Source organism: Eubalaena glacialis, chromosome 3 (assembly GCF_028564815.1).
Source record: "Eubalaena glacialis isolate mEubGla1 chromosome 3, mEubGla1.1.hap2.+ XY, whole genome shotgun sequence".
Taxonomy (NCBI): domain Eukaryota; kingdom Metazoa; phylum Chordata; class Mammalia; order Artiodactyla; family Balaenidae; genus Eubalaena; species Eubalaena glacialis.
Window position 1 is genome coordinate 30919502 of NC_083718.1, and position 24198 is coordinate 30943699.

The window sequence follows — 24198 nt, forward strand, 5'->3', positions numbered from 1 at the left end:
TTACTTGCCCACACACACACAAACACACACACACACATACATAATTATAACAGTGTGCTATATTCATTCTTGAGAGAAAAGGGACACTGGCTGTATTTTAATACTCTCCATTTGACTTAAAATGGAACCAGTGTGTTACCACCTGCTCTAAAACCTAAACTCTGAGCTCCTTTGAGAGCTTTGTAAATTATAAATGACTGAATTAAGATTTAATTTTGTACCTCTGAGATGTCCTCATATTGTTAATTTGCTCTTCCAAGGTATCTCAGATTTTCTTCACTTGGTGCCAGGTTAGTAATCCAGAAAGGAACACTTAGAAACTAGAATTGTCATTGCAGACATGCGGTCACATGGCTATCCCATAATGTATTCATGAGTTGAATTTTTTTCATAGAGTTAAAAAGACCTCAAGCTTCTCTTCATCACAACCAACTCGCTTTATCAGATCTTTCCAGGGAGAATCCAAATAGAGCTCTGGACTAGCAGTCAGAAGACCTGGGTTCTCCTCCAAGCAAAACTTTACTAATCTTGTGACCTTAGGCTAAGGTCACACCATCTGTCACTAATCTCAGCCTCTTTTCCCCACACTCTTATTCAATGGGGATAATGAGCCTTTCCTGCTTCACATGTCTGTGAAGATCTGTTGAGAAAAATATATGCAATGTACTTTGAAAAATATAAAATACCATATGAAATAAGGTGTTACAATTTATTATTGTGTTTGGAGAACAAGAGATGACAAATCTAATGAGAATACCATTTGACTTCCCATCATCCATAAAAATGAATATTTTACAGGGTCTTTTTAATAGTCAAAAATTAAATTGTGCTAAGTGTCAAATAGTGTTTCAAGCTGAAAAGGGAATCCCTTAGGGAAAAGTGCAGGAAGTTGGCTTGTTTTATTTCTCCTAACTTATATGTTGCTACTTTCCATTAGGAACATTTTCCTTTTCATTGAAATTGGACTGTGATTATTTCTAAGCATAGGTGACAACCTTAGTGTTTGGTTAATTTACTGGGGTGACCATGTTTGCTCCAGGGTTTATATTCTTTATTTGAGAAGAAACATGGTATACATAACTTTTATCATCAATAAATATATGATAATACCTTGGTAACTATTCCAGGTGCCAAGGAAGATGTCAGGATGCAAAAGACATGGTCCCTACCTATCAACACCTAAGGGTGTTGATAACTTGATTGCAGACATGGGTATATATTGAATTGTACCAAAATATAGTAGGTAATAAACAGCAGCCATGAAGGTATAGTCTGTTTGTGTTGTGTATATGAGCAGAGTGTAGCATGCACTAAAGAAGTTAGAAATGGTGAAAGAGAAGGTTGACCAGATAGTGGAAGCAATATGCAGAGTTCCTTGAAAGCAGAATGTTAAGCAAAGGGGGCTTTGCAGATCATTTTGCTACAGAGAACCTTAAGATGATTATCTTAGCACAAGTTTCCCGAAATAATGCCTAAGGCAAAGCATAAGGACTAATGATTTATTGGGGGTATATTCCCAGGGACTCAAGAATGAGAGAACAGAGGAAGAGGCATGGAAAAAAGGCAGTCAAATATGAAAAGATACAATGCCAAGCTGGCCACAGCTTCACAAAAAGCTGATTGCTTCATCTTGCAGGACATCTTTGGAGAGGCTGTATGAAACCCATGGAGTTAGAGAAGAGTGCAAGCAATTTAATTTCAGTCCTTCCTGTCTCCTGACTCATATTCATCCAAGTCTGCTCCATTATGTGTTAATGTCCCCTTGCTTCTGGGTTGGGTTGGCTGTGTCCAGGCAGCAGCTAGGGAAGTCAGAGTCTCTGTGGGTCCAGTCCAGTGAGGGCAAAAGTACAGGTTGGTACTGCAAGTAGGTCTATGGTGGTTACAGCAGTAGGAGCTGTAGCTTGGTGACTGTAGTCATGGAACCACCGTTGCTTTAAAGCAAGGCAAATGTTCAAGGCCCGTGGTTAGGAGAGGGGCTTGTGAGCTGGGTCAAGGAGATGTAGGATGGCACATAAACTAAGTCCAGTCTCAAACTGGTATTTGGTGCATGAGAGGATGATAGAGGTCAGGCAAAGAAAAAAAATCAATGAGGAAATAGGTCAGAATGATCACCTGTGGGATGTGAGCCTGCACTAGAATAATGGGAGTGGTGTGAAGCACAGAGATGAATATAGAAATATTTCAGAAGAAAAGCCTTCTGTTGGTGTTAAATGAAAATATGAGATAGGGGAAATACAAGAGTGAAAATTAAGCAAGTAAACATGTTCCTAAAGTGGGTCAGAGTCAAGGTCCTGCGAACAGAACATTCTCTGTTACAGTTTTCTTGAGTACATTGTGGTGAATTATCATAAGATCTAGAATGCTGTGTTCAAGGAGTAATTTTGATTGAGTGGTTAAAACTAAGTGTATGCCTCCCATTTTACCTGTGGTACCATACCCATTCTACAAGTGTAGTTGAATTAGTATTAAATGCACAACTGAGATATAAGAATATATCAGTGTTTCCATCTGACTGTTTTCCAGACTTTTGTCCCACTGTTGCTTGTGTTTGTCACTCTTCTGAATCTTAAGTAATATGACAGAGAAGTTACTATATATTCAAACTGTCCTTTTTCACTGGACTTGTAGACTGGTCACAATGGGCATTTGTTGAGTCTCTTAGTGTAGTAATTATCCCATTTCCCCCATTGTGCGCTATCTTATTCAATGTCCTCCACTGACAAGCAGGAACATAAGCATGGAGTAAGTTCTAATGATGCCCTCTCCAAAGATAGGGCACTCCTTTCCTTTGGTTACGGTGCATGGAGTTAAGCAATTACCGGGGTGGGGGGGGAGGGGGGGAACAAACCTTAAATTCAAATAACAGGCAAAGGAAACAGTCTAAAATTGGGTTATCTGTCCAAATGGGGCTGTAGGAAGACAAGGAGCCAAGTTTGAAGCCAGAGAGGTCAGAGGCCGAGAAGTGATGATATTGAATGAATCAAAGACTGCAGGGTGGAGATGAGCCTAGAATGATTTCCAGGCTACTGTGCAGATGCCCAGGGTAGCCCAGGAGGAGGGGACACACACACAGACAGTCCACTGTGTTTTACCACCTGCATCAACAACTATTTCCCCCTGCCTCCCCTATTAAAAAAAATCACTAGATTTAATGGGGAAAAAAATGCACTCCCTTTTTCAATATATATGAAATACCACTAGTCAGGAAAGGGGGAATTTCCCTCCTCTACCCGTCTTGAGTTGTTGTGGCTGGACTAACAATAAGGTTGACACAAAATGAATTAACAGAAGAAAAAGAAACAAATTTAATCATTTACATAGAGGTCTCATAGAAATGAGACCAAGGAGTGGCCCGAGCAGGCAGCTTTTATGTTTTTTAGACAAAGAATAAATTTGAGAGAAATTGAGAGGACCAAGTTTTGGGGTGCCCAATAAAGTGAAAAATCTAAACACAGTTTGGGCTGGGGGTAGTAAATGAAAGAAGTAACAAGGTTTGTTTACACAGTCTTCTTGGCCTGAATTCCCTATCTCTGGTGACAAGGTATCCTTCTCCCTCTAGATGCAGGGAGCACACCTTTCACATGCAAGATTTATTTCCTGCTTTCAGGAAGACAGAGGAGATGGTTAGAGTGTTCCTCGTGTGTTGGCCATTTCTCAAGTAACTTAGTTCAAAATAATCAATATGCCATTGAGGCACACTTTGGGGTGGCCCTCCCTGAACCCCCGCACAGTGAAGGGTTGCATGAGTGAGGACAACTGAGACAATAATACAGACATTTAAACAGTGAGAAGCTAGTCCACAGACCACGATCTGAGACTGCCGTGTTGAATCACTCTCTGCTGAGGAGGCATTGGTCCTTTTGGTGAGGGTGCTCCCAGTTCTTAATGCACAGCAAGCATTTGGTGGCTGCATGGCAGTCAAAAGTAAATCTCGGGACTTCCCTGGTGGCGCAGTGGTTGAGAGTCTGCCTGCCAATGCAGGGGACACGGGTTCGAGCCCTGGTCTGGGAGGATCCCACATGCCGCGGAGCAACTGGGCCCGTGAGCCACAATTACTGAGCCTGCGCATCTGGAGCCTGTGCTCCGCAACAAGAGAGGCCGCGACAATGAGAGGCCAGCGCACCGCGATGAGGAGTGGCCCCCACTTGCCACAGCTAGAGAAAGCCCTTGCACAGAAACGAAGACCCAACACAGCCATAAATTAATTAATTAACAAAAATTTTAAAAATCACCAATGACTTCAAAAAAAAAAAAGTAAATCTCGGTTAAGCTGCTTACCTGAAATCATAATTTTTTAACCCATGGAAAGAGTTTTATGTTTTATGCTGTGCTGGGTTTCTTATGGAACTGAGTCTTTGAATACGAAACATGAAGAATAATAAATTTGTTTTTGGAACAAATAGTTGGAAAATGACACTTCATAAAGAGAGGGAATCAGTTATAAAAGAAAGAATCATTAACTAATGTTAATTTCTGTCTTAATATAGACATCTGGTAAATGCCTAAAATATGTATACTAAAAACCAACCATCATTTTGGTGTTTCAAAGGACTGCTTTTATTGATCAAATGGAATTGCTCATTCCAATGGCTGGGAAACATTATACAATGGTCATCTCTATTTTCCTTTAAAATTCTTCAACTAAAAAAAAAGTTGAGTTTAAAAAATTACCTCTTCTGATATCAAAAGTAGACACAGTTACAGAACATATGTAGTAGGTAAAAGATGGATTAAATATGCTTTCTGCAAAGCCTACTTCACTAGTATAAAATTGTTTTATAATTTTTAAAGGGAAATTAGAAGATGATGAGTATAGCATAGCATGGACTTTGGAAGCAGAATGATTGAATCTCAGCTCTGTTATTTATTAACTTGTGACCATGGTAAGTTATTTTTGCCTCAGTTTCATCATCTGCAAAATGAGGATGATAATTTCTTCGTGTCTCACAGAGTTGTGAGGATTAAATAAAATAACTAAGGTAAATTGCTTAGAACAGTGCCTGACACATAGTAAGCACTCTGTGTTAGTGGCTGAAATTATCATTGCTAATTAAATAAAAAGGGATGGGAAATCTTATTCAACAAATAAACAACATAAACAAGATTTCAAAGAAGAATTGGTTACTCTCCTAAGAGAACAAACTTTTTCAAGCATATTAAATGCACTGTTTTCCTCTAATGTTGTTCAAATATGAGTGGAAACCACCATTTATGTAATAAAGAAGTATTTTTATTAAGCAACTTCATATAGCTTTATGTGGACTGAAATAAACTACATCTTTTGAAACTTTTACAAATCAGTAAATGTTTTTGAATGAACAGAACTGGAATTTTTATTGCTTGGAAAAAATGTATACCCACTTAGTTTGAAAGATTTTTACCATATGATCTGTAAGATTTTATCTGCCACAAGGCAGGTTTTTACAGTTTGCCCCATTTTATAGGTAGAGAATTTGAAACACAGACCACTGAGTGATTTGTTCAAAAATCACCAGAGAATCCATGATGAAGTGCTTTATCCCCTAATCATCTTCCCTCCCGAATCTATCTCTCTCCAATTTCCTCTCCAAATCAACTATCCATCATTTGATTCTTCTTCATTCATTCCCACATCCAACAAAGATTCACATCCATAAAGTTTATGGACACTTCTCATCTCTTCTTCCTCAGTGTCACTGCATTAGTTCCATCCACCATCACTATGATTGTATTGCTCCAGTAGGTTTCTCAATAACCAGACTTGTCTCTTGCCATAAGCCTTTTTCCATAATGCAGTCAGAAAGAACTTTCCATAAGGAAAATCAGCAAAAGCAAAACCAAAAGAAAATAAAACAAAATTCTCTAGACTTGTACAGTGGTAGAAGAGAACAACAACATTTTAATGTTTCGTCAGAGCCCTCAGGATACATTTCAAACTCCTCTCCTGATATTTAAGGGTCTTCCTGGGACAGTCCCTGGTCTTTCACTTCTCTCTTATTGGAACTCTTTTTCTACCATATTGAATTATTTGTAGGAACCCAAATAGTGTAAGTTCTGTCAGGCCTCCATGTGTTTACATAAACTGTTCCCTCTTCCTGGAATACAATTGACAGTCCTTTCCCCATCCCCTCCTTATTTGCCTGGTTAAAAGGTATTCATATTCAAGATTCAGATCGTGCCTGCTTCCCAGAGAAAAGTCTCCTGAATTGTATGTATATTCTTCCTCCTACTGTCACACTTGGAGTTTCTTCTTATACCGCCTTCAAGGAGCATGAGCTCCTTGAACGCATGAACTGTGTCATATTAACTTTATCTAACACATAGGAATTAACAGATCTGGGGCATGATTAAACAATACCTGTTCTAAGCACTTACTCTGTTTAGTGTAAACTTGCTTACCCAGAGTCTAGGCCATTGAAGCTGTTCAATGTGGACATCTAGTGGCCAAAGAGGGAAAATGACTTGGTTCTCAGCCTTTGTACATATTATTAATAAACTTGTATTTAAGCTCCAGAGTTCTACACACTCCTGTGCCTTCTGCCAACTTTCTGCCACTTAAAGCAATTTTGCTCCCAGATACTCAACTATTCAATAATAATAATAATACTTTATATGCTACCATTTTACTAACTACATTTATATTCTCATTTAACACACACACGCACACACACAAACACACACGATGAGATAGTGTTTTGGTAAAATTATTCTTATTTTACCGGTGAGCAAATTGAGGTTCAGAAATGTTAATTAATTTTCCCAGAGTCATGGTAGTTATGTATAGAAATTGGAATTGAATCCAGGACTTTGGCCTCAAAAACATTCCTCTATCATAGAATTTATCAAATTGTTTCATAATTATTTATTCCTCTGTTTATAATTTGTCTTTGTTTTTCCATCGCCTAGCACAGTGCCTGGCATATTGTGTGTGCATGATGTATGTTTGTTGATAAATTTTGTAAATAGTGCATAATCAAGTTATATCACAAAGAACTTTACTGGACTCAAACTGATGCACGGAGTTAACATTTGAATACCTCTTTTCATGTCCACGCTTTTGTATACACTATATCCTTGGCCTTGAAATATCCTCACCCTTGTCAGCTTGATAAACTCCTTCCCATGCATCAATTCAAATATTGTTTTCTCTTAAAATCTTCCCCAGTATTTCCCCAGGCAAAGAGATAAGTACTTCCTTTATTGCATTCTCCAGCTCCCCAGACACAGCTCAGTTTTAGCACTGATCACATTCTTATAATTATTTGTTTACATGTCTGTCTTCTCCTTCAGACTATGAGATCTTTGTCAGAATTGCAGGCAGAGGGAACAGCAATATCAAAGCAGCCAGTTTTTGTTTTGTTTTGGTTTGGTTTGGGGTTTTTTTTAAATTTTTAATGAAATATAGTTGATTTATAATGTTGTGTTAGTATCAGGTATACAGCAAAGTGATTCGGTTATACATATATTATTTTTTCAGATTTTTTTCCGTTATAGGTTATTACAAAGTATTGAGCATAGTTCCCTGTGCTATTCCGTATGTCCTTGTTGGTTATTTATTTTATATAGTAGTATATATATATTAATCCCAAACTCCTAATTTATCCCTCCCCCCCTTCCCCTTTGGTAACCATAAGTTTGTTTTCTATGTCTGTGGGTCTATTTCTGTTTTGTATATAATTTCATTTGTATCACTTTTTTTAGATTCCACATATAAGTGATATCATATGATATTTGTCCTCTGTCTGGCTTACTTCTCTTAGTATGATAATTTCTAGGTCCATCCACGTTGCTGCAAATGGCATTATTTCATTATTTTTTATGGCTGAGTAAATATGTACCACATCTTCTTTATACATTCATCTGTCGATGGACATTTAGGTTGCTTCCTTGTCTTGGAGACTGTAAATAGTGCTGCTATGAACATTGGAGTGAATGTATCTTTTCAAATTATGTTTTTCTCCAGATATATGCCCAGGAGTGGGATTGCTGGATCATATGTTAGTTCTATTTTTAGTTTTTTAAGGAACCTCCATACTGTTCTCCATAGTGGTTGCACCAACTTACATTCCCACTAACAGTGTAGGAGGGGTTTTTTCCTCCACATGCTCTCCAACATTTATTATTTGTAGAATTTTTGATGACGGCCATTCTGCCTGGTGTGAGGTGATACCTCATAGTAGTAAGCAGTCTTGATAATATGACAATGAGATTAGATTTTATAGTCTGTTGTCTTCAAATTGGAGTATGCATACTGCTAGAGGAATATAAACTCTTTCCAATGGCTCTGCAAGGATAGGTTTATGAGAATCAGTTTCTAAATTCTCAGCTTCCATTTGTATTCTTCCTAGAAATCATACTTACTATCCAGGCACTCCCTTTTTCAATCAGCTTTCTCCCACTTTACACAGAAAGGCAAGCTCCTAACCTTTCTCAGATAAACTTTAACTGTGGAGTATTACCAGTGGGGGGTGTGGGAGGAAAATTCAGGATTGAAAACAAAGGGACAATTTAAAATATTGATGAAGATCTTGATGAAGTGAATGACACTCAGGTTGTTTCCAATTATTTGTTTTAATAAAATTGAACGGTAGTTGGTAAATCACTAAAAATAATTTTTGAAAATAAACACTGATTTTTGGCAATAAATTCAGAAGAGTTTAAGTAATTCAATATAGAAATATATTCTTAAAATCAATAAAAATTGACTATAACAAAACTTCCATTACCATCTGGATTTATATATGATCAAGAAATCTCTCTTTAACTTCATAAAGAAGAAAAATAGGAGGAGAATTTACCTTACATTATTTTAGTATGGGTAATAATAACCCATGGATAGATATATTCTTTACAGTGAGGGAAAGCTGTATTTATCATTTTGAGATATGTGTTTGTAATTTTTTCTTTTTAATATTTAACAAAATATTTTGATCAATTGTATACTAATATAAATTGTAGTGAAAACGTAATCTATAAGACAGATTTTCTTAACACTTAGAGGCTTACTATCCAGAAAATTTTAAAATCAATTTCCAAATATATTTTTGTTGAAGAAAAGAATAAGGGAAATAATTTAAAATCTTTCACCATACAAATATATTACACTGGGATAAAAATTTTAGGGGAGAAGAATATCAGAACTGCTGAACAATCATCAACTGGAAGACACTGGAACTCACCAAAAAAGATGTCCCACATCCAAAGTTTCAAAGGAAAAGCTGCAGTGAGATGGTAGGAGGGGTACAATCACAATAAAATCAAATCCCATAACCACTAAGTGGGTGACTCACAAACTGGAGAACAGTTATACCACAGAAGTCCACCCACTGGAGTGAAGGTTCTGAGCCCCATGTCAGAGTTCCCAAACTGAGCATCTGCAACAGGAGGAGGAATTCCCAGAAAATCAGACTTTGAAGGCTAGTGGGATTTGATTGCAGGACTTTGATAGGACTGGGGGAAACAGAGACTCCACTCTTGGAGGGCACACACAAAGTAGTGTGCGCATCAGGACCCAGGGGGAAGGAGCAGTGACCCCATAGGAGACTGAAACAGACCTACCTGCTAGTGTTGGAGGGTCTCCTGCCGGTGGGGGGGGGGTGGCTGTGGCTCACTGCATAGACAAGGACACTGGCAGCAGAAGTTCTGGGAAGTACTCCTTGGCATGAACCTTCCCAGAGTCATGATTAGTCCCACCAAAGAGCCTGTAGTCTCCAGTGCTGAGTTGCCTCAGGCCAAACAACCAACAGGAAGGGAACTCAGCCTCACCCATCAGCAGGCAAGTGGATTAAAGTTTTACTGAGCTCTGCCCTCCAGAGCAACACCCAGCTCTCCCACCACCAGTCCCTCCCATCAGGAAGCTTGCACAAGCCTCTTAGATAGCCTCATCTGCCAGAGAGCAGACAGCAGAAGCAAGAAGAACTACAATCCTGCAGCCTGTGGAACAAAAACCACATTCACAGAAAGACAGACAAAATGAAAAGGCAGAGAACTATGTATCAGTTGAAGCAATAAGATAAAACCCCAGAAAAATGGCTAAATGAAATGGAGACAAGCAACCTTCCAGAAAAAGAATTCAGAATAATGATAGTGAAGATGATCCAGGAATTTGGAAAAAGAATGGAGGCAAATATCGAGAAGATGCAAGAAATATTTAACAAAGACTTAAAAGAATTAAAGAACAAACAAACAGAGATGAACAATACAATAACTGAAATGAAAAATACACTAGAAGGAATCAATAGGAGAACAGATGAGGCAGAAGAATGGATAAGTGACCTGGAAAACTGAATGGAGGGAAATCAATGCCACAGAACAGAATAAAGAAAAAAGAACAAAAAGAAATGAAGACAGCCTAAGAGACCTCTGGTGTAACATTAAATGCACCAACATTCACATTATAGGGGTTGCAGAAGGAGAAGAGACAGAGAAAGGACCAGAGAAAATATTTGAAGAGATTATAGTCGAAAACATCCCAAACATGGGAAAGGAAATATCCACCAAAGTCCAGGAAGTGCAGAGAGTCCCAGGCAGGATAAACCCAAGGAGAAACATGCCAAGACACATAGCAATCAAATTGACAAACATTAAAGACAAAGAAAAATTATTAAAAGCAAAAAGGGAAAAACGACAAATAACATACAAGGGACCTCCCATAATGTTAACAGCTGATTTCTCAGCAAAAACTCTACAAGCCAGAAGGGAGAGGAATGACATATTTAAAGAGATGAAAGGGAAGAACCTACAACCAAGATGACTCTATCCGGCAAGGATCTCATTCAGTTTCAATGGAGAAATTAAAAACTTTACAGACAAGCAAAAGCCAAGAGAATTCAGCACCACCAAACCAGCTCTACAACAAATGCTAAAGGAACTTCTCTAAGTGGAAAACACAAGAGAAGGAAAAGACCTACAATAACAAACCCAGAACAATTAAGAAAATGGTCATAGGAACATACATATCGATAAATACCTTAAATGTGAATGGATTAGATGCTCCAACCAAAAGACACGGGCTTGCTGAGCAGATACAAAAATATGACCCATATATATGCTACCTACACGAGACCCATTTCAGACCTAGAGACACATACAGACTGAAAGTGAGGGGATGGGAAAAGATATTCCATGCAAATGCAAACCAAAAGAAAGCTGGAGTAGCAATACTCATATCAGATAAAATAGACTTTAAAATAAAGAATGTTACAAGAGACAAGGAAGGACCCTACATAATGATAAAGGGATCAATCCAAGAAGATATAGCAAATATAAATATGTATGCACCCAACGTAGGAGCACCTCAATACATAAGGCAAATGCTAACAGCTATAAAAGAGGAAATCAACAGTAACACAATAATAGTGGAGGACTTTAACACCTCACTTACACCAATGGACAGATCATCCAAACAGAAAATTAATAAGGAAACACAAGCTTTAAATGACACAATAGACCAGATAGATTTAATTGATATTTATAGGACATTCCACCCAAAAACAGCAGATTACACTTTCTTCTCAGGTGCACATGGAACATTCTCCAGGATAGATCACATCTTGGGTCACAAATCAAGCCTCAGGGAATTTAAGAAAATTAAAATCATATCAAGCATCTTTTCCGACCACAGCACTATGAGACTAGATATCAATTACAGGAAAAAAATGTAAAAAACACAAACACATGGAGGCTAAGCAATATGTCTCTAAATAACCAAAAGATCACTGAAGAGATCAAAGTGGAAATCAAAGAATACCTAGAAACAAATGACAATGAAAACACGATGGTCCAAAACTTATGGGATGCAGCAAAAGCAGTTCTAAGAGGGAAGTTTATAGCAATACAATCTTACCACAAGAAATAAGAAAAATCTAAAATAAACAATCTAACCTTACACCTAAAGGAACTAGAGAAAGAAGAACAAACAAAACCCAAAGTTAATAGAAGGAAAGAAACCATAAAGATCAGAGCAGAAATAATGAAATAGAAACAAAGAAAACAATAGCAAAGATCAATAAAAGTGAAGGCTGGTTCTTTGAGAAGGTAAACAAAATTCGTAAACTTTTAGCCAGACTCATCAAGAAAAAGAGAGAGAGAACTAAAATCAATAAAACTAGAAATGAAAAAGGAGAAGTTACAATGGACACCACAGGAATACAAAGCATCATAAGAGACTACTACAAGCAACTTTATGCCAGTAAAATGGACAACCTGGAAGAAATGGACAAACTCTTAGAAAGGTATAAGCTTCCAAGACTGAACCAGGAAGAAATAGACAATATGAACAGACCAATCACAAGTAATGAAATTGAAACTGGGATTAAAAATCTTCCAACAAACAAAAGTCCAGGACCAGATGGCTTCAGAGGTGAATTCTATCAAACATTTAGAGAAGAGCTAACACCCATCCTTCTCAAATTCTTCCAAAAAATTGCAGAGGAAGGAATGCTCCCAAACTCATTCTGCGAGACCACCATCACCCTGATACCAAAACCTAACAAAGATATTACAAAAAAGAAAATTACAGACCAATATCACTGATGAATATAGATGCAGAAATCCTCAACAAAATAATAGCAAACAGAATCCAACAACACATTAAAAGGCTCATACACCATGATCAGTGGGATTTAGCCAGGTATGCAAGGATTCTTCAATATACACAAATCAATCAATGTGATACACCATATTAACAAATTGAAGAATAAAAACCATATGATCATCTCAATAGATGCAGAAAAGGCTTTTGATAAAATTCAACACCCATTATGATAAAAATTCTCCAGAAAGTGTGCATAGAGGCAACCCACCTCAACATAATAAAGGCCATATATGACAAACCCACAGCCAACATCATTCTCAGTGGTGAAAAACTGAAAGCATTTCCTCTAAAATGAGGAACAAGACAAGGATGTCCACTCTTGCCACTATTATTCAACATAGTTTTGGAAGTTTTAGCCACAGCAATCAGAGAAGAAAAGAAAATAAAAGAATACAAATTGGAAAAGAAAAAGTATAACTTTCACTGTTTGCAGATGACATGATACTATACATAGATATCAAAAAGATGCCACTAGAAAACTGCTAGCGCTAATCAATGAATTTGGTAAAGTTGCAGGATACAAAATTAATGCACACAAATCTCTTTCATTCCTATACACTAATAATGAAAGATCAGAAAGACAAATTAAGGGAACAATCCCATTCACCATTGCAACAAAAAGAATAAAATACCTAGGAATAAACCTACCTAAGGAGGCAAAAGACTTGTACTCAGAAAACTATAAGACACTGGTTAAAGAAACCAAAGATGACACAAACAGATGGAGAGATATACCATGTTCTTGGATTGGAGGAATCAGTATTGTGAAAATGACTATACTACCCAAAGCAATCTGCAGATTCAATGCAATCCCTATCAAATTACTAATGGCATTTTTTACAGAACTAGAACAAAAAAATCTTAAAATTTGTATGGAGATACAAAAGACCCCAAATAGCCACAGCAATCTTGAGGGAAAAAAACGGAGCTGGAGGAATCAGAATTCCTGACTTCAGACTATACTACAAAGCTACAGTAATCAAGATAATATGGTACTGGCACAAAAACAGAAATATAGATCAATGGAACAGGATAGAAAGCCCAGAGATAAACCCACACACCTATGGTCAACTAATCTATGACAAAGGCGGCAAGGATATACAATGGAGAAAAGACAGACTCTTCAATAAGTGGTGCTGGGAAAACTGGACAGCTACATGTAAAAGAATGAAATTAGAACACTCCCTAACACCATACACAAAAATAAACTCAGAATGGATTAAAGACCTAAATGTAAGACCAGACACTATAAAACTTTTAGAGGAAAACATAGGAAGAACACTCTTTGACATAAATCCCAGCAAGATCATTTTTGACCCACCTCCTAGAGTAATGGAAATAAAAACAAAAATAAAAATTTGGACCTAATGAAACTTAAAAGCTTTTGCACAGCAAAGGAAACTATAAACAAGATGAAAAGACAACCCTCAGAATGGGAGAAAATATTTGCAAATGAATAAATGGACAAAGGATTAATCTCCAAAATATATAAACGGCTCATGCAGCTCAATATCAAAAAAACAAACAACCCAATCAAAAAATGGATTAAAGACTTAAATAGACATTTCTCCAAAGAGTACATACAGATGGCCATGAGGCACATGAAAAGATGCTCAACATCACTAATTATTAGAGAAATGCAAATCAAAACTACAACGGGGTATCACCTCACACTGGTTAGAATGGGCATCATCAGAAAATTTACAAACAACAAATGCTGGAGAGGGTGTGGAGAAAAGGGAACCCTCTTGCACTGTTGGTGGGAATGTTAATTGATACAGCCACTATGGAGAACAGTATGGAGGTCCCTTATAAAGCTAAAAATAGAATTACCATATGACCCAACAATCCCACTGCTGTGCATATACCCAGTGAAAACCATAATTCAAAAAGACACATGCACCCCAATGTTCATTGCAGCACCATTTACAATAGCTAGGTCATGGAAGCAACCTAAATGCCCATCGACAGATGAATGGATAAAGAAGATTTGGTACATATTTACAATGGAATATTACTCAGCCATAAAAATAATTGAAAATGGGTCATTTGTAGAGACGTGGATGGACCTAGAGACTGTCATACAGAGTGAAGTAAGTTAGAAAGATAAAAACTAATATGGTATATTAACGCATATATGTGGAATCTAGAAAAATAGTACAGATGAACATGTTTGCAAGGCAGAAATAGAGACACAGATGTAGAGAACAAATATAAGGACACCAAGGGGGAAAAGTGGGGTGGGGGGTGGTGGTGGTGGGATGAATTGGGAGATTGGGATTGACATGTATACACTAACATATATAAAATAGATAACTAGTAAGAACCTGCTGTATAAAAAAAATAAAATTAAAATAAATAAATAAACTGCTATAAAAAATTTTTAGGGGAAAAGCAGAAGGGAAATATGAGTTTAAATGATTGATCATCTACATGTGTGTGTTTTTGTGTATAGACATGTAAGTATATATATGCAAATATAGATATAAGTACGTTTATGGAATTACTAACATTTATGAATCATTGGATATATTTAAAGAGTAAAGTAATATATTTTTCAATGTTTATGTTACTGAGTCCAAGCTCATACTGCTTACCACACAACAGACCAATAAATTGAGAGACGAGTTGTTGGGACAAGAAATAGTGACTTTATTTGAAAGCCAGCAGACTGAGAAGATGGTGGACTTGTGTCCCAAAGAACCATCTTGCCTGAGTTAGAATTCAGGCTTCTTTTATACTAAAAGGGGAGGGAGTAAAGTCAAACCTTTCCTGGTTCCAGTCAGCTTCTGGAGGGGATGTGTTAATTTCTTCCTTCCTGCAGTCATTCACAGGTAGGCCTAGTCAGGATGTTTCCTGTGAGCTAAACAAAGTTATTTTAGTTTAATGCTCATTACCTGGGAGTCAGTGTTCCCAGAGATGGGTCATTATGTATTGTTTAAGCTTATAAGCAACATCTCTTTAGTGATTAACTTGTAATAGAATAAAAAAAGTTCTTCTTTATTAAAATTATATTACATGACTCTTTAAACTTAAGGTGAAAAAAATTTAAATATATCTCTTTAAAAATGTGAGAGTATACATAGTTTCTCAAAATTCTATTAGGAAAAACACTAGAAAAAAAATTGAAGACCCCTGCTGTGGACCACAGACAGCCACAGAAGGCATGGTCAGATTTGTACAAGCCTGGTAACGACTAACATTTCTACCTCTCCACATGTCTGGAGTCGAAGAGGTTCTTACACGAATTCAAAGAGGATTGCTTTACCTTTGTAGAAGTTCTCCTTCCAGTCAGAAATGCCCTCCCTGATACTTTTTGTTTCTTAACAAATAGTCCATCTTTTCAGACCCAACTTAACTTTTACCTCTTCATGAAGCCATCCCCAACAAACAATCCAGTGGGATTTAATTTTTCTGGTTTGTTGTTGCACAATAAACTTAACATATGATTACATATCATCTTACATTGCCCATCTTACATTGTCCTTAAATGTTGCATATGAGTTAGTCTTGGCTTTATAAGCATATTGTAGTCCCCTTGAAGGTAGGGACCACATGTCTCTGATTTCTCCTACAAGACCTACTCAGCAGAGTAAGAGGCACTTAATACATACATGATCAATTCACAGCTTTATAGGGGGAGCAGGGACATCACACTAGCCCTATAGAAGTTGTGAGGTAATAGAAGTTGCCCTGTAGTACAATAGATTGTGTAAAAACAAAATCGAGTTTTGAAGTCAGTCCCGGGTTCTCAAAACTGTCTCCACCATCTCTTACCCTTTGGAGCCACGGACCTCTTTTTCCAAAAAAAAAGGAATACCATACATAGAGTGATTACCATGGGTCTTGACTCATAACTGATGCCCAGTTTGCAACAGTTACCTTCCCCTTTCCTGCCCATAGTGTCACCTGGAATAGAGAATTAGGCTTAACATCAGTTAAAAAGTACATGTAACATAGTTGTAAGACTATCCATGCATTTTCATCCTCCTGGGGTGTGATCTGGGAATCAATTAGAATATAGAAAGTAATTTGGACTCAGGATTGAAATTTGCTAGTGAAAAAAAAAGAGGCTGACATATATTTTGCAACAAAGGGATGTAGTGTAGGTCAGTTCAAATGGGTCACCCTCCAAGACTAAGTCAGTGTGACTAGGCCTGCTACTTATATATACCCGTGCTGTTGGGAGGGCCTGAAGAATCCAAGGTTTGCTCTCTCTAGGTCTGTACTCACTGGTCATGGTACTGAATAAAGCAACCGAATTCAGGACTTGAAGCCCATTGTGCTTGCTAAGACACAGTTACGGTCAAAAACTATATTATATTTTTTAAATTTCTTATTGCTTGGAACTAAATAATAAGAAGGGAAAACTCAGTAAACTCCTGTGTTCTGATATCACTATATTGGCTCCCTATTTCCTGGGTTTTTCCTGACACCCTGTCCATCTTTCCCTTTATGTCCTCTCCTCCCTCACCTCACATTATTCTCTATCTCTGCACTGTCTCGTTCCTTCATAGCACTTCACTAATTTACTTGTTTTGCTTTTTGGTTTGTTATTATCTCTTCTCTTGTACCCACTGGACTGTAATAAGTTCCACAAAACACTTGTTTCACTCACCACTTCACGTCAATTTTCTAGTGCTGTGATTGACACATGCAGTTAATGAATAAACGAATGACTATATGAAAGTTAAAATTATACCAGTTTATTGTTTTAACCATAAAAGCACATTTATTGATCTGTAAGGTATACTGAGATTTGCTAACCTACAACATAATTATTTGCAACAAGTTTCCTTGCCTGTAAAGGATTAAATTATACTCAAGGTAAATTAACTGAAATTGAAGGTCAAACTACGTTTTAATATTTAAAGGCAAGTATATAATTAAATGTCATTATATTTAATAAGAAAGTTTGTAAATTAAATAAAGCCAACAGTATTTTATTAGAGTCAATTTATTATGTCACTCTCTTTAGATTTTTAGTTTTTCTTCTATGAATATACTCAGTTAAAGTAAAGATAATATCAGTCTTTCAGTAATAAATTCAGTAAGGTGAAAATAGCTTGCTAGCTCTGAAGACAACATATCTGACTTTATATTTTGCTTGTCTCCAGAATTTTGTATTATATTTAAATTTAAATCCATTATTTACTATTATATCACTATTTTCTGAAGTATTTCCTTCTACCTTATGCCAAAACTTAATCTTCCAGTCACTTACCTATTTACTAAATATTCACTCATTTATTCAATGAGCATTTATTTAGCACATGTATCAGACACTGAGAATAATATTGTCCCTGTAACAAAAAATTTGTCATGATATAAATGAATATTAACCCCTTTCTGCCAATTGATTTCTAAGTCTAGGAGCTCTTCATTTCACACGTTTATAATTGCAGAATTACAAAACTTTGTAACGTGAAGGGATTTTCAACTTTATAGAAACAAAAATAAAACTGAGGTCTAAAAAGATGTTATGAATTGCCCAAAGTTAGAAAGCTACTTAGTTGGGGGCTGGGACTCACTCCCAGACCCGTTGAAAACCTATTCCCCACACTCCTACCCATTATCATGACACGAGTTTTACTTTCATTCTCCAACAGAGTCACTTTTCCTAGAACCACTCTTGATCCACTCGTTCGACAAATTTTTATGCCAGTGTATTCTAGGGATCTCACAATTTCATTTTCTCCCCATATCTACTCATACATTTTGTAGTAGTTTTTATCTCCATTAACTACTCATTACTCATCAGACAGGTTAGAAATCTCCAAGTAATTCCGGATTCCTTTCTCCTCCTCCCTCTTCACATTCAAGAAGCTGAAGGATTCTGTTGATATTAATTGCTAAATGTCTCTGGAATACAGACTTCACTGTTCATATCTATAAAGGTACCCTAATTCAGGCTCCATTATATCTTGCCTGGACTATTGCAAGAGCCTGCAAGATGGTCTCCATGCACTGGACTGTGTTTCCTTTCAGAGGAAAAGGAAGGAGGATGAAAAGGAGAACTTAACCATTGTCACTTCTATGCTTAAAAAGCATGACAGTGTAATGGATTTATAATTTACTATTTTGAACAGGAAAAGGTTAAAAAGGAAAAGAAAAATAGGAACAAACAAAAAAACTTTAGCAAGAAATTAAAAGCCTTTCTTACTATGGCCTCGTCTGCTCTTTCTGCCCTTACCTTTCCTTTATATCCTCTGAGCCCCAGTATCTTTGAATCCTCATCATTTTTAGACCATTTTGTGTCCTTTAATGCCTCCATATTTCAGTGCATAATTCTTCATTCTTCTGGAATGTGCTTCTCTTGCCTTGTTCACAGTGCCTTTTTCTAGGACCCCCACAATATACTGTATCAGAATTGTAACCTTTATATCCTGTATGGTTTTACAGTTGTTTAACCCATCTGCCTCCCCTCCAGACATCTGGAGTTCTGAGTCTCCATCACTATTGAACCTCCAGTGTCGGCACAGTGCCCAGCACACAGCAGGTGCTCAATAGGAGCTTATTGAGTGAATAAATTGCTCTCTCGGGAGAGGCAGAGAAATAAATGAATAATCTTGTTAAAGCCTATTTGTTGCAAAATAAAAGTATAGATGAAGACACAGGAACACAGAAGACTTCCATCTCTGTCAGCAGTCTTGCATGTGAAAGTTCATAGGCTGACACTGCTAGTAGGTAGGTTAGGACAGCTCCTGTGTAATTTTACCATCACTTTGGTCAGTTCACATTTGTGGAACCCACTTTGACTTTATCTCTATAGCTGAGTCAGATACCTGAGAGAAGTCAAAACCAAAAGAGACTTTTTTTTAGTGACTCTTCCTGAACTGCTCCAGAGTTTCTCTTTGGCAGAAAATTTAACACAGCAGCTGTACCATTGGGCTAGAGCTGATTTTAGAGCTTTTATTTTTGTCCTGCTATAACTCACATGCCATTTTCCATTCCACATTTTCTTTTATGAGTAAATATGTTTCCAATTGAGTTTCCTGGGGACTGTGAGGCATTCTCTCTATTAAGATATATTGGCTTTTAGAGCACCTTGTTGGTTCCAGATACTCTGTAAGGTATTGCCAGCGGAGAATGTATTGCTCTGTTCTGTCTGTCTTCTCCCACAACGCCACAGTGCCGTGCTATGCTGTCCCACTTTCTCTTCTTGCAGGTATTGTTTCCATTATCACCCTAACTACGCTGGCCTGTGAACGTTATATTGGCATGATCCATAACAGAGTGATCAGTTTTTCCTGGGCCTGGAGGGCCATTACCTACATCTGGTTATACTCACTGGTGCAGTCAGGAGCATCTCTCCTGGGCTGGAACAGGTACATCCTGGCCGTGCATGTACTAGGCTGCACTGCGGATTGGAAATCCAAGGACGCCAGCGAACTCCTTCTTTGTGCTTTTCTTATTGCTTGGCTGCACGGTGGTACCTGTGGGTGTCATTGCTCATTGCTATGGCCATATTTTGTATTCCATTCGAAAGATGAGTTGAAGACTATGAATGCCTCTCCTCCAAACTGTGCAGGGTAGAAAATTTTCTGTGAAAGAAAATCATACTTTTCCCCACAGCTGGTACAGCTCTAGGGGACGTCCCACTTGATAAAATTTTGCACTGTGAGTCACTCTCTGAAAAGATCAATGAGGAATGGCATTTACTCTCCCTCCGTCACTCTTTAAACTAGAAAAAGGAAGGAAAGGGGTTCTGGGCAGACAAAATCAATAACAACCAAAAAAAACCCTACATCTTCAAGCATTCTTAGAATTTAAGAACTCTAATAAAGGGAATTCCACACTTCCCATAATTTTATTCATCCAAATGTCATATAAACCTACTAGAGACTGGTACAGATATTTTGTCTGGAAATCACTTTTGAGTCATAAAGGACAAGAACTGACCACAGCAGGTTTCCTGTTAGGTGCTAGCAAGAAGGCGTCTGAAGTAACAGACTGGGGCACACTTCATATTCCAGTTTATAACTTCAACCATGTACGTTTTCCTTACTCACTGCTTCTTCCTACTCTTTTCTCTCATCAAAATTCTCCAGTCTCTTGCTCACTCTGCCAAGCCCCTCTAGTTTTCACCTCTTTTAAATCACTTAGCCACATGCATTATTTTAAATCATGCCCCATTATCCTCAACTTTCACGTTCCGACTTTTTTAATGCACATTCATTTTGAAAAAAATCAAATCCCTGGTTCAATCCAACTCTTTGTTTTCTGCATGCCTGTAGCCAAACTACAATAAGTTGGAGAAAAACCACATTGGATTCCCAGCACCCATACTCAGCGAGCAGTGAGATGTCCTCTTAGCAGTGTCTAGCAATCTTTGGATCCCTAGATGGTCCACTCTCTATGCAATTGCTATTACAAATCCTCAATTCTCATTTTACTCTCTTGCCCTACTATCCTCCCCCCCTTATTCTTATCAAACAGTCATGCTTCTTGTTTGTTTGGCAAAATAAAGCAATTACCAAGAAATTCCTTAACTCTCTGCCTCCCTTTATACAAACTTCTAGGTTCCCACTCATTCTTTTTTTTTTTTTCATATCTTTATTGGAGTATAATTGCTTTACAATGTTGTGTTAGTTTCCGCTGTACAACAAACAAGGTGAATCAGCTATACATATACATATATCCCCATATCCCCTCCCTCTTGTGCCTCCCTCCCCCCCTCCCTATCCTACCCCTCTAGGTGATCACAAAGCACTGAGCTGATCTCCTTGTGCTCTGCAGCAGCTTCCCACTAGCCATCCATTGTACATTTGGTAGTGTATATATGTCAATGCTACTCTCTCACTTCGTCCCAGCTTCCCCTTCCCCGCCGTGTCCTCAAGTCCATTCTCTACATCTGCATCTTTATTCTTGCTCTGCCACTAGGTTCATCAGTACCGTTTTTTTAGATTCCATGTATGTGCATTAGCATACAGTGTTTGTTTTTCTCTTTCTGACTTACTTCATTCTGTATGACAGACTCTAGGTCCGTCCACCTCATTACAAATAACTCAATTTTGTTCCTTTTTATGGCTGAGTAATATTCCATTGTATATATGTGCCACATCTTCTTTATCCAATCATCTGTCAATGGACATTTAGGTTGCTTCCATGTCCTGGCTATTGTAAATAGTGTTGCAGTGAACATTGTGGTACATGTATCTTTTTGAATTATGGTTTTCTCAGGGTATATGCCCAGTAGTGGGATTGCTGAGTCATATGGTAGTTCTATTTTTAGTTTTTTAGGGAACCGCCATACTGTCCTCCATAGTGGCTGCACCAATTTACATTCCCACCAACAGTACAGGAGGGTTCCCTTTTCTCCACACCCTCTCCAGCATTTATTGTTTGTAGATTTTTTGATGATGGCTATTCTGACCGGTGTGAGGTGATACCTCATTGTGGTTTTGATTTGCATTTCTCTAATGATTAGTGATGTTGAGCATCTTTTCATGTGTTTGTTGGCAATCTGTATATCTTCTTTGAAGAAATGTCTATTTAGGTTTTCCGCCCAGTTTTGGATTGGGTTGTTTGTTTTTTTGATATTGAGCTGAATGAGGTGCTTGTGGATTTTGGAGATAAATCCCTTGTCGATTGCTTCATTTGCAAATATTTTGTCCCATTCTGAGGGTTGTCTTTTCATCATTTATAGTTTCCTTTGCTGTGCAAAAGCTTTTAAGTTTCATTAGGTCCCATTTGTTTATTTTTCATTTTATTTCCATTACTCTAGGAGGTGGATCAAAAAAGATCTTGCTATGATTTATGTCATAGAGTATTGTGCCTATGTTTTCTTCTAAGAGTTTTATAGTGTCTGGTCTTACATTTAGGTCTTTAATCCACTTTGAGTTTATTTTTGTATGGTATTAAGAAGTGTTCTAATTTCATTCTTTTACATGTAGCTGTCCAGTTTTCCCAGCACCATTTATTGAAGAGTCTGTCTGTTCTCCATTGTATATTCTTGCCTCCTTTGTCAAAGATAAGGTGACCATACATGCATGGATTTATCTCTGGGCTTTCTATCCTGTTCTGTTGATGTATATTTCTGTTTTTGTGCCAGTACCATATTGTCTTGATTACTGTAGCTTTGTCGTATAGTCTGAAGTCAGGGACTCTGATTCTTCCAGCTCCATTTTTTTCCCCCTCAAGATTGCTTTGGCTATTTGGAGTCTTTTGTGTCTCCATGAAAACTTTAAGATTTTTTGTTCTAGTTCTGTAAAAAATGCCATTGGTAATTTAATAGGGATTGCATTGAATCTGTAGATTGCTTTAGGTAGTTTAGTTATTTTCACAATATTGATTCTTCCAATCCAAAAACATGGTATATCTCTCCATCTGTTTGTGTCATCTTTGGTTTCTTTCATCAGTGTCTTATAGTTTTCTGAGTACAGGTCTTTTGCCTCCTTAGGTAGGTTTATTCCTAGGTATTTTATTCTTTTTGTTGCAGTGGTAAATGGGAGTGTTCCCTTAGTTTGTCTTTCTGGTCTTTCATTATTAGTGTATAGGAATGAAAGAGATTTCTGTGCATTAATTTTGTATCCTGCAACTTTACCAAATTCATTGATTAGCTCTAGTAGTTTTCTGGTGGCATCTCTTGGATTATCTATGTATAGTATCATGTCATCTGCAAACAGTGACAGTTTTACTTCTTTTCCAATTTGTATTCCTTTTATTTCTTTTTCTTCTCTGATTGCCATGCCTAAAATTTCCAAAACTGTGTTGAATAACAGTGGTGAGAGTGGGCACCCTTGTCTTGTTCCTGATCTTAGAGGAAATACTTTCAGTTTTTCACCACTGAGAATGATGTTGGCTGTGGGTTTGTCATATATGGTTTTTATTATGTTGAGGTAGGTTCCCTCTATGCTCACTTTCTGGAGAGTTTTTATCATAAATGTGTGTTGAATTTTGTCAAAAGCTTTTTCTGCATCTATTGAGATGATCATAAGTTTTTTATCCTTCAGTTTGTTAATATAGTGTATCACATTGACTGATTTGCATATATTGAAGAATACTTGCATCCTGGGATAAACCCCATTTGATCATGGTGTATTATCCCTTTAATGTGCTGTTGGATTCTTTTTGCTAGTATTTTATTGAGGATTTTTGCAACTATGTTCATCAGTGTTATTAGCCTGTAATTTTCTTCTTTTGTGACATCTTTGTCTGGTTATGGTATCAGGATGATGGTGGCCTCATAGAATGAGTTTGGGAGTGTTCCTCTTTCTGCTATATTTTGGAAGAGTTTGAGAAGGATAGGTGTTAGCTGTTCTCTAAACGTTTGATAGAATTCACCTGTGAAGCCATCTGGTCCTGGGCTTTTGTTTGATGGAAGATTTTTAATCACAGTTTCAATTTCAGTGCTTGTGATTGGTCTATACATATTTTCTATTTCTTCCTGGTTCAGTCTTGGGAGGTTGTACATTTCTAAGAATTTATCCATTTCTTCTAGGTTGTCCATTTTATTGGCATATAGTTGCTTGTAGTAGTCTCTCATGATCCTTTGTATTTCTGTGGTGTCAGTTGTTACTTCTCCTTTTTCACTTCTAATTCTGTTGATTTGAGTCTTCTCCCTTCTTTTCCTGTTGAGTCTGGCTAATGGTTTATCAATTTTGTTTATCTTCTCAAAGAAC

The 24198-nt window shown here is 37.3% G+C and overlaps 1 protein-coding gene across 1 annotated transcript in view; it reads left to right on the forward strand.

Moving 5' to 3' along the window:
- Positions 1-24198, forward strand: part of OPN3 (opsin 3) — a 60464-nt gene that overhangs the window by 23537 nt on the left and 12729 nt on the right. Inside the window, 2 exon segments of the mRNA XM_061183711.1 lie at positions 19743-19966; positions 19968-20071. Coding sequence (XP_061039694.1) covers positions 19743-19966; positions 19968-20071 — 328 coding nt within the window.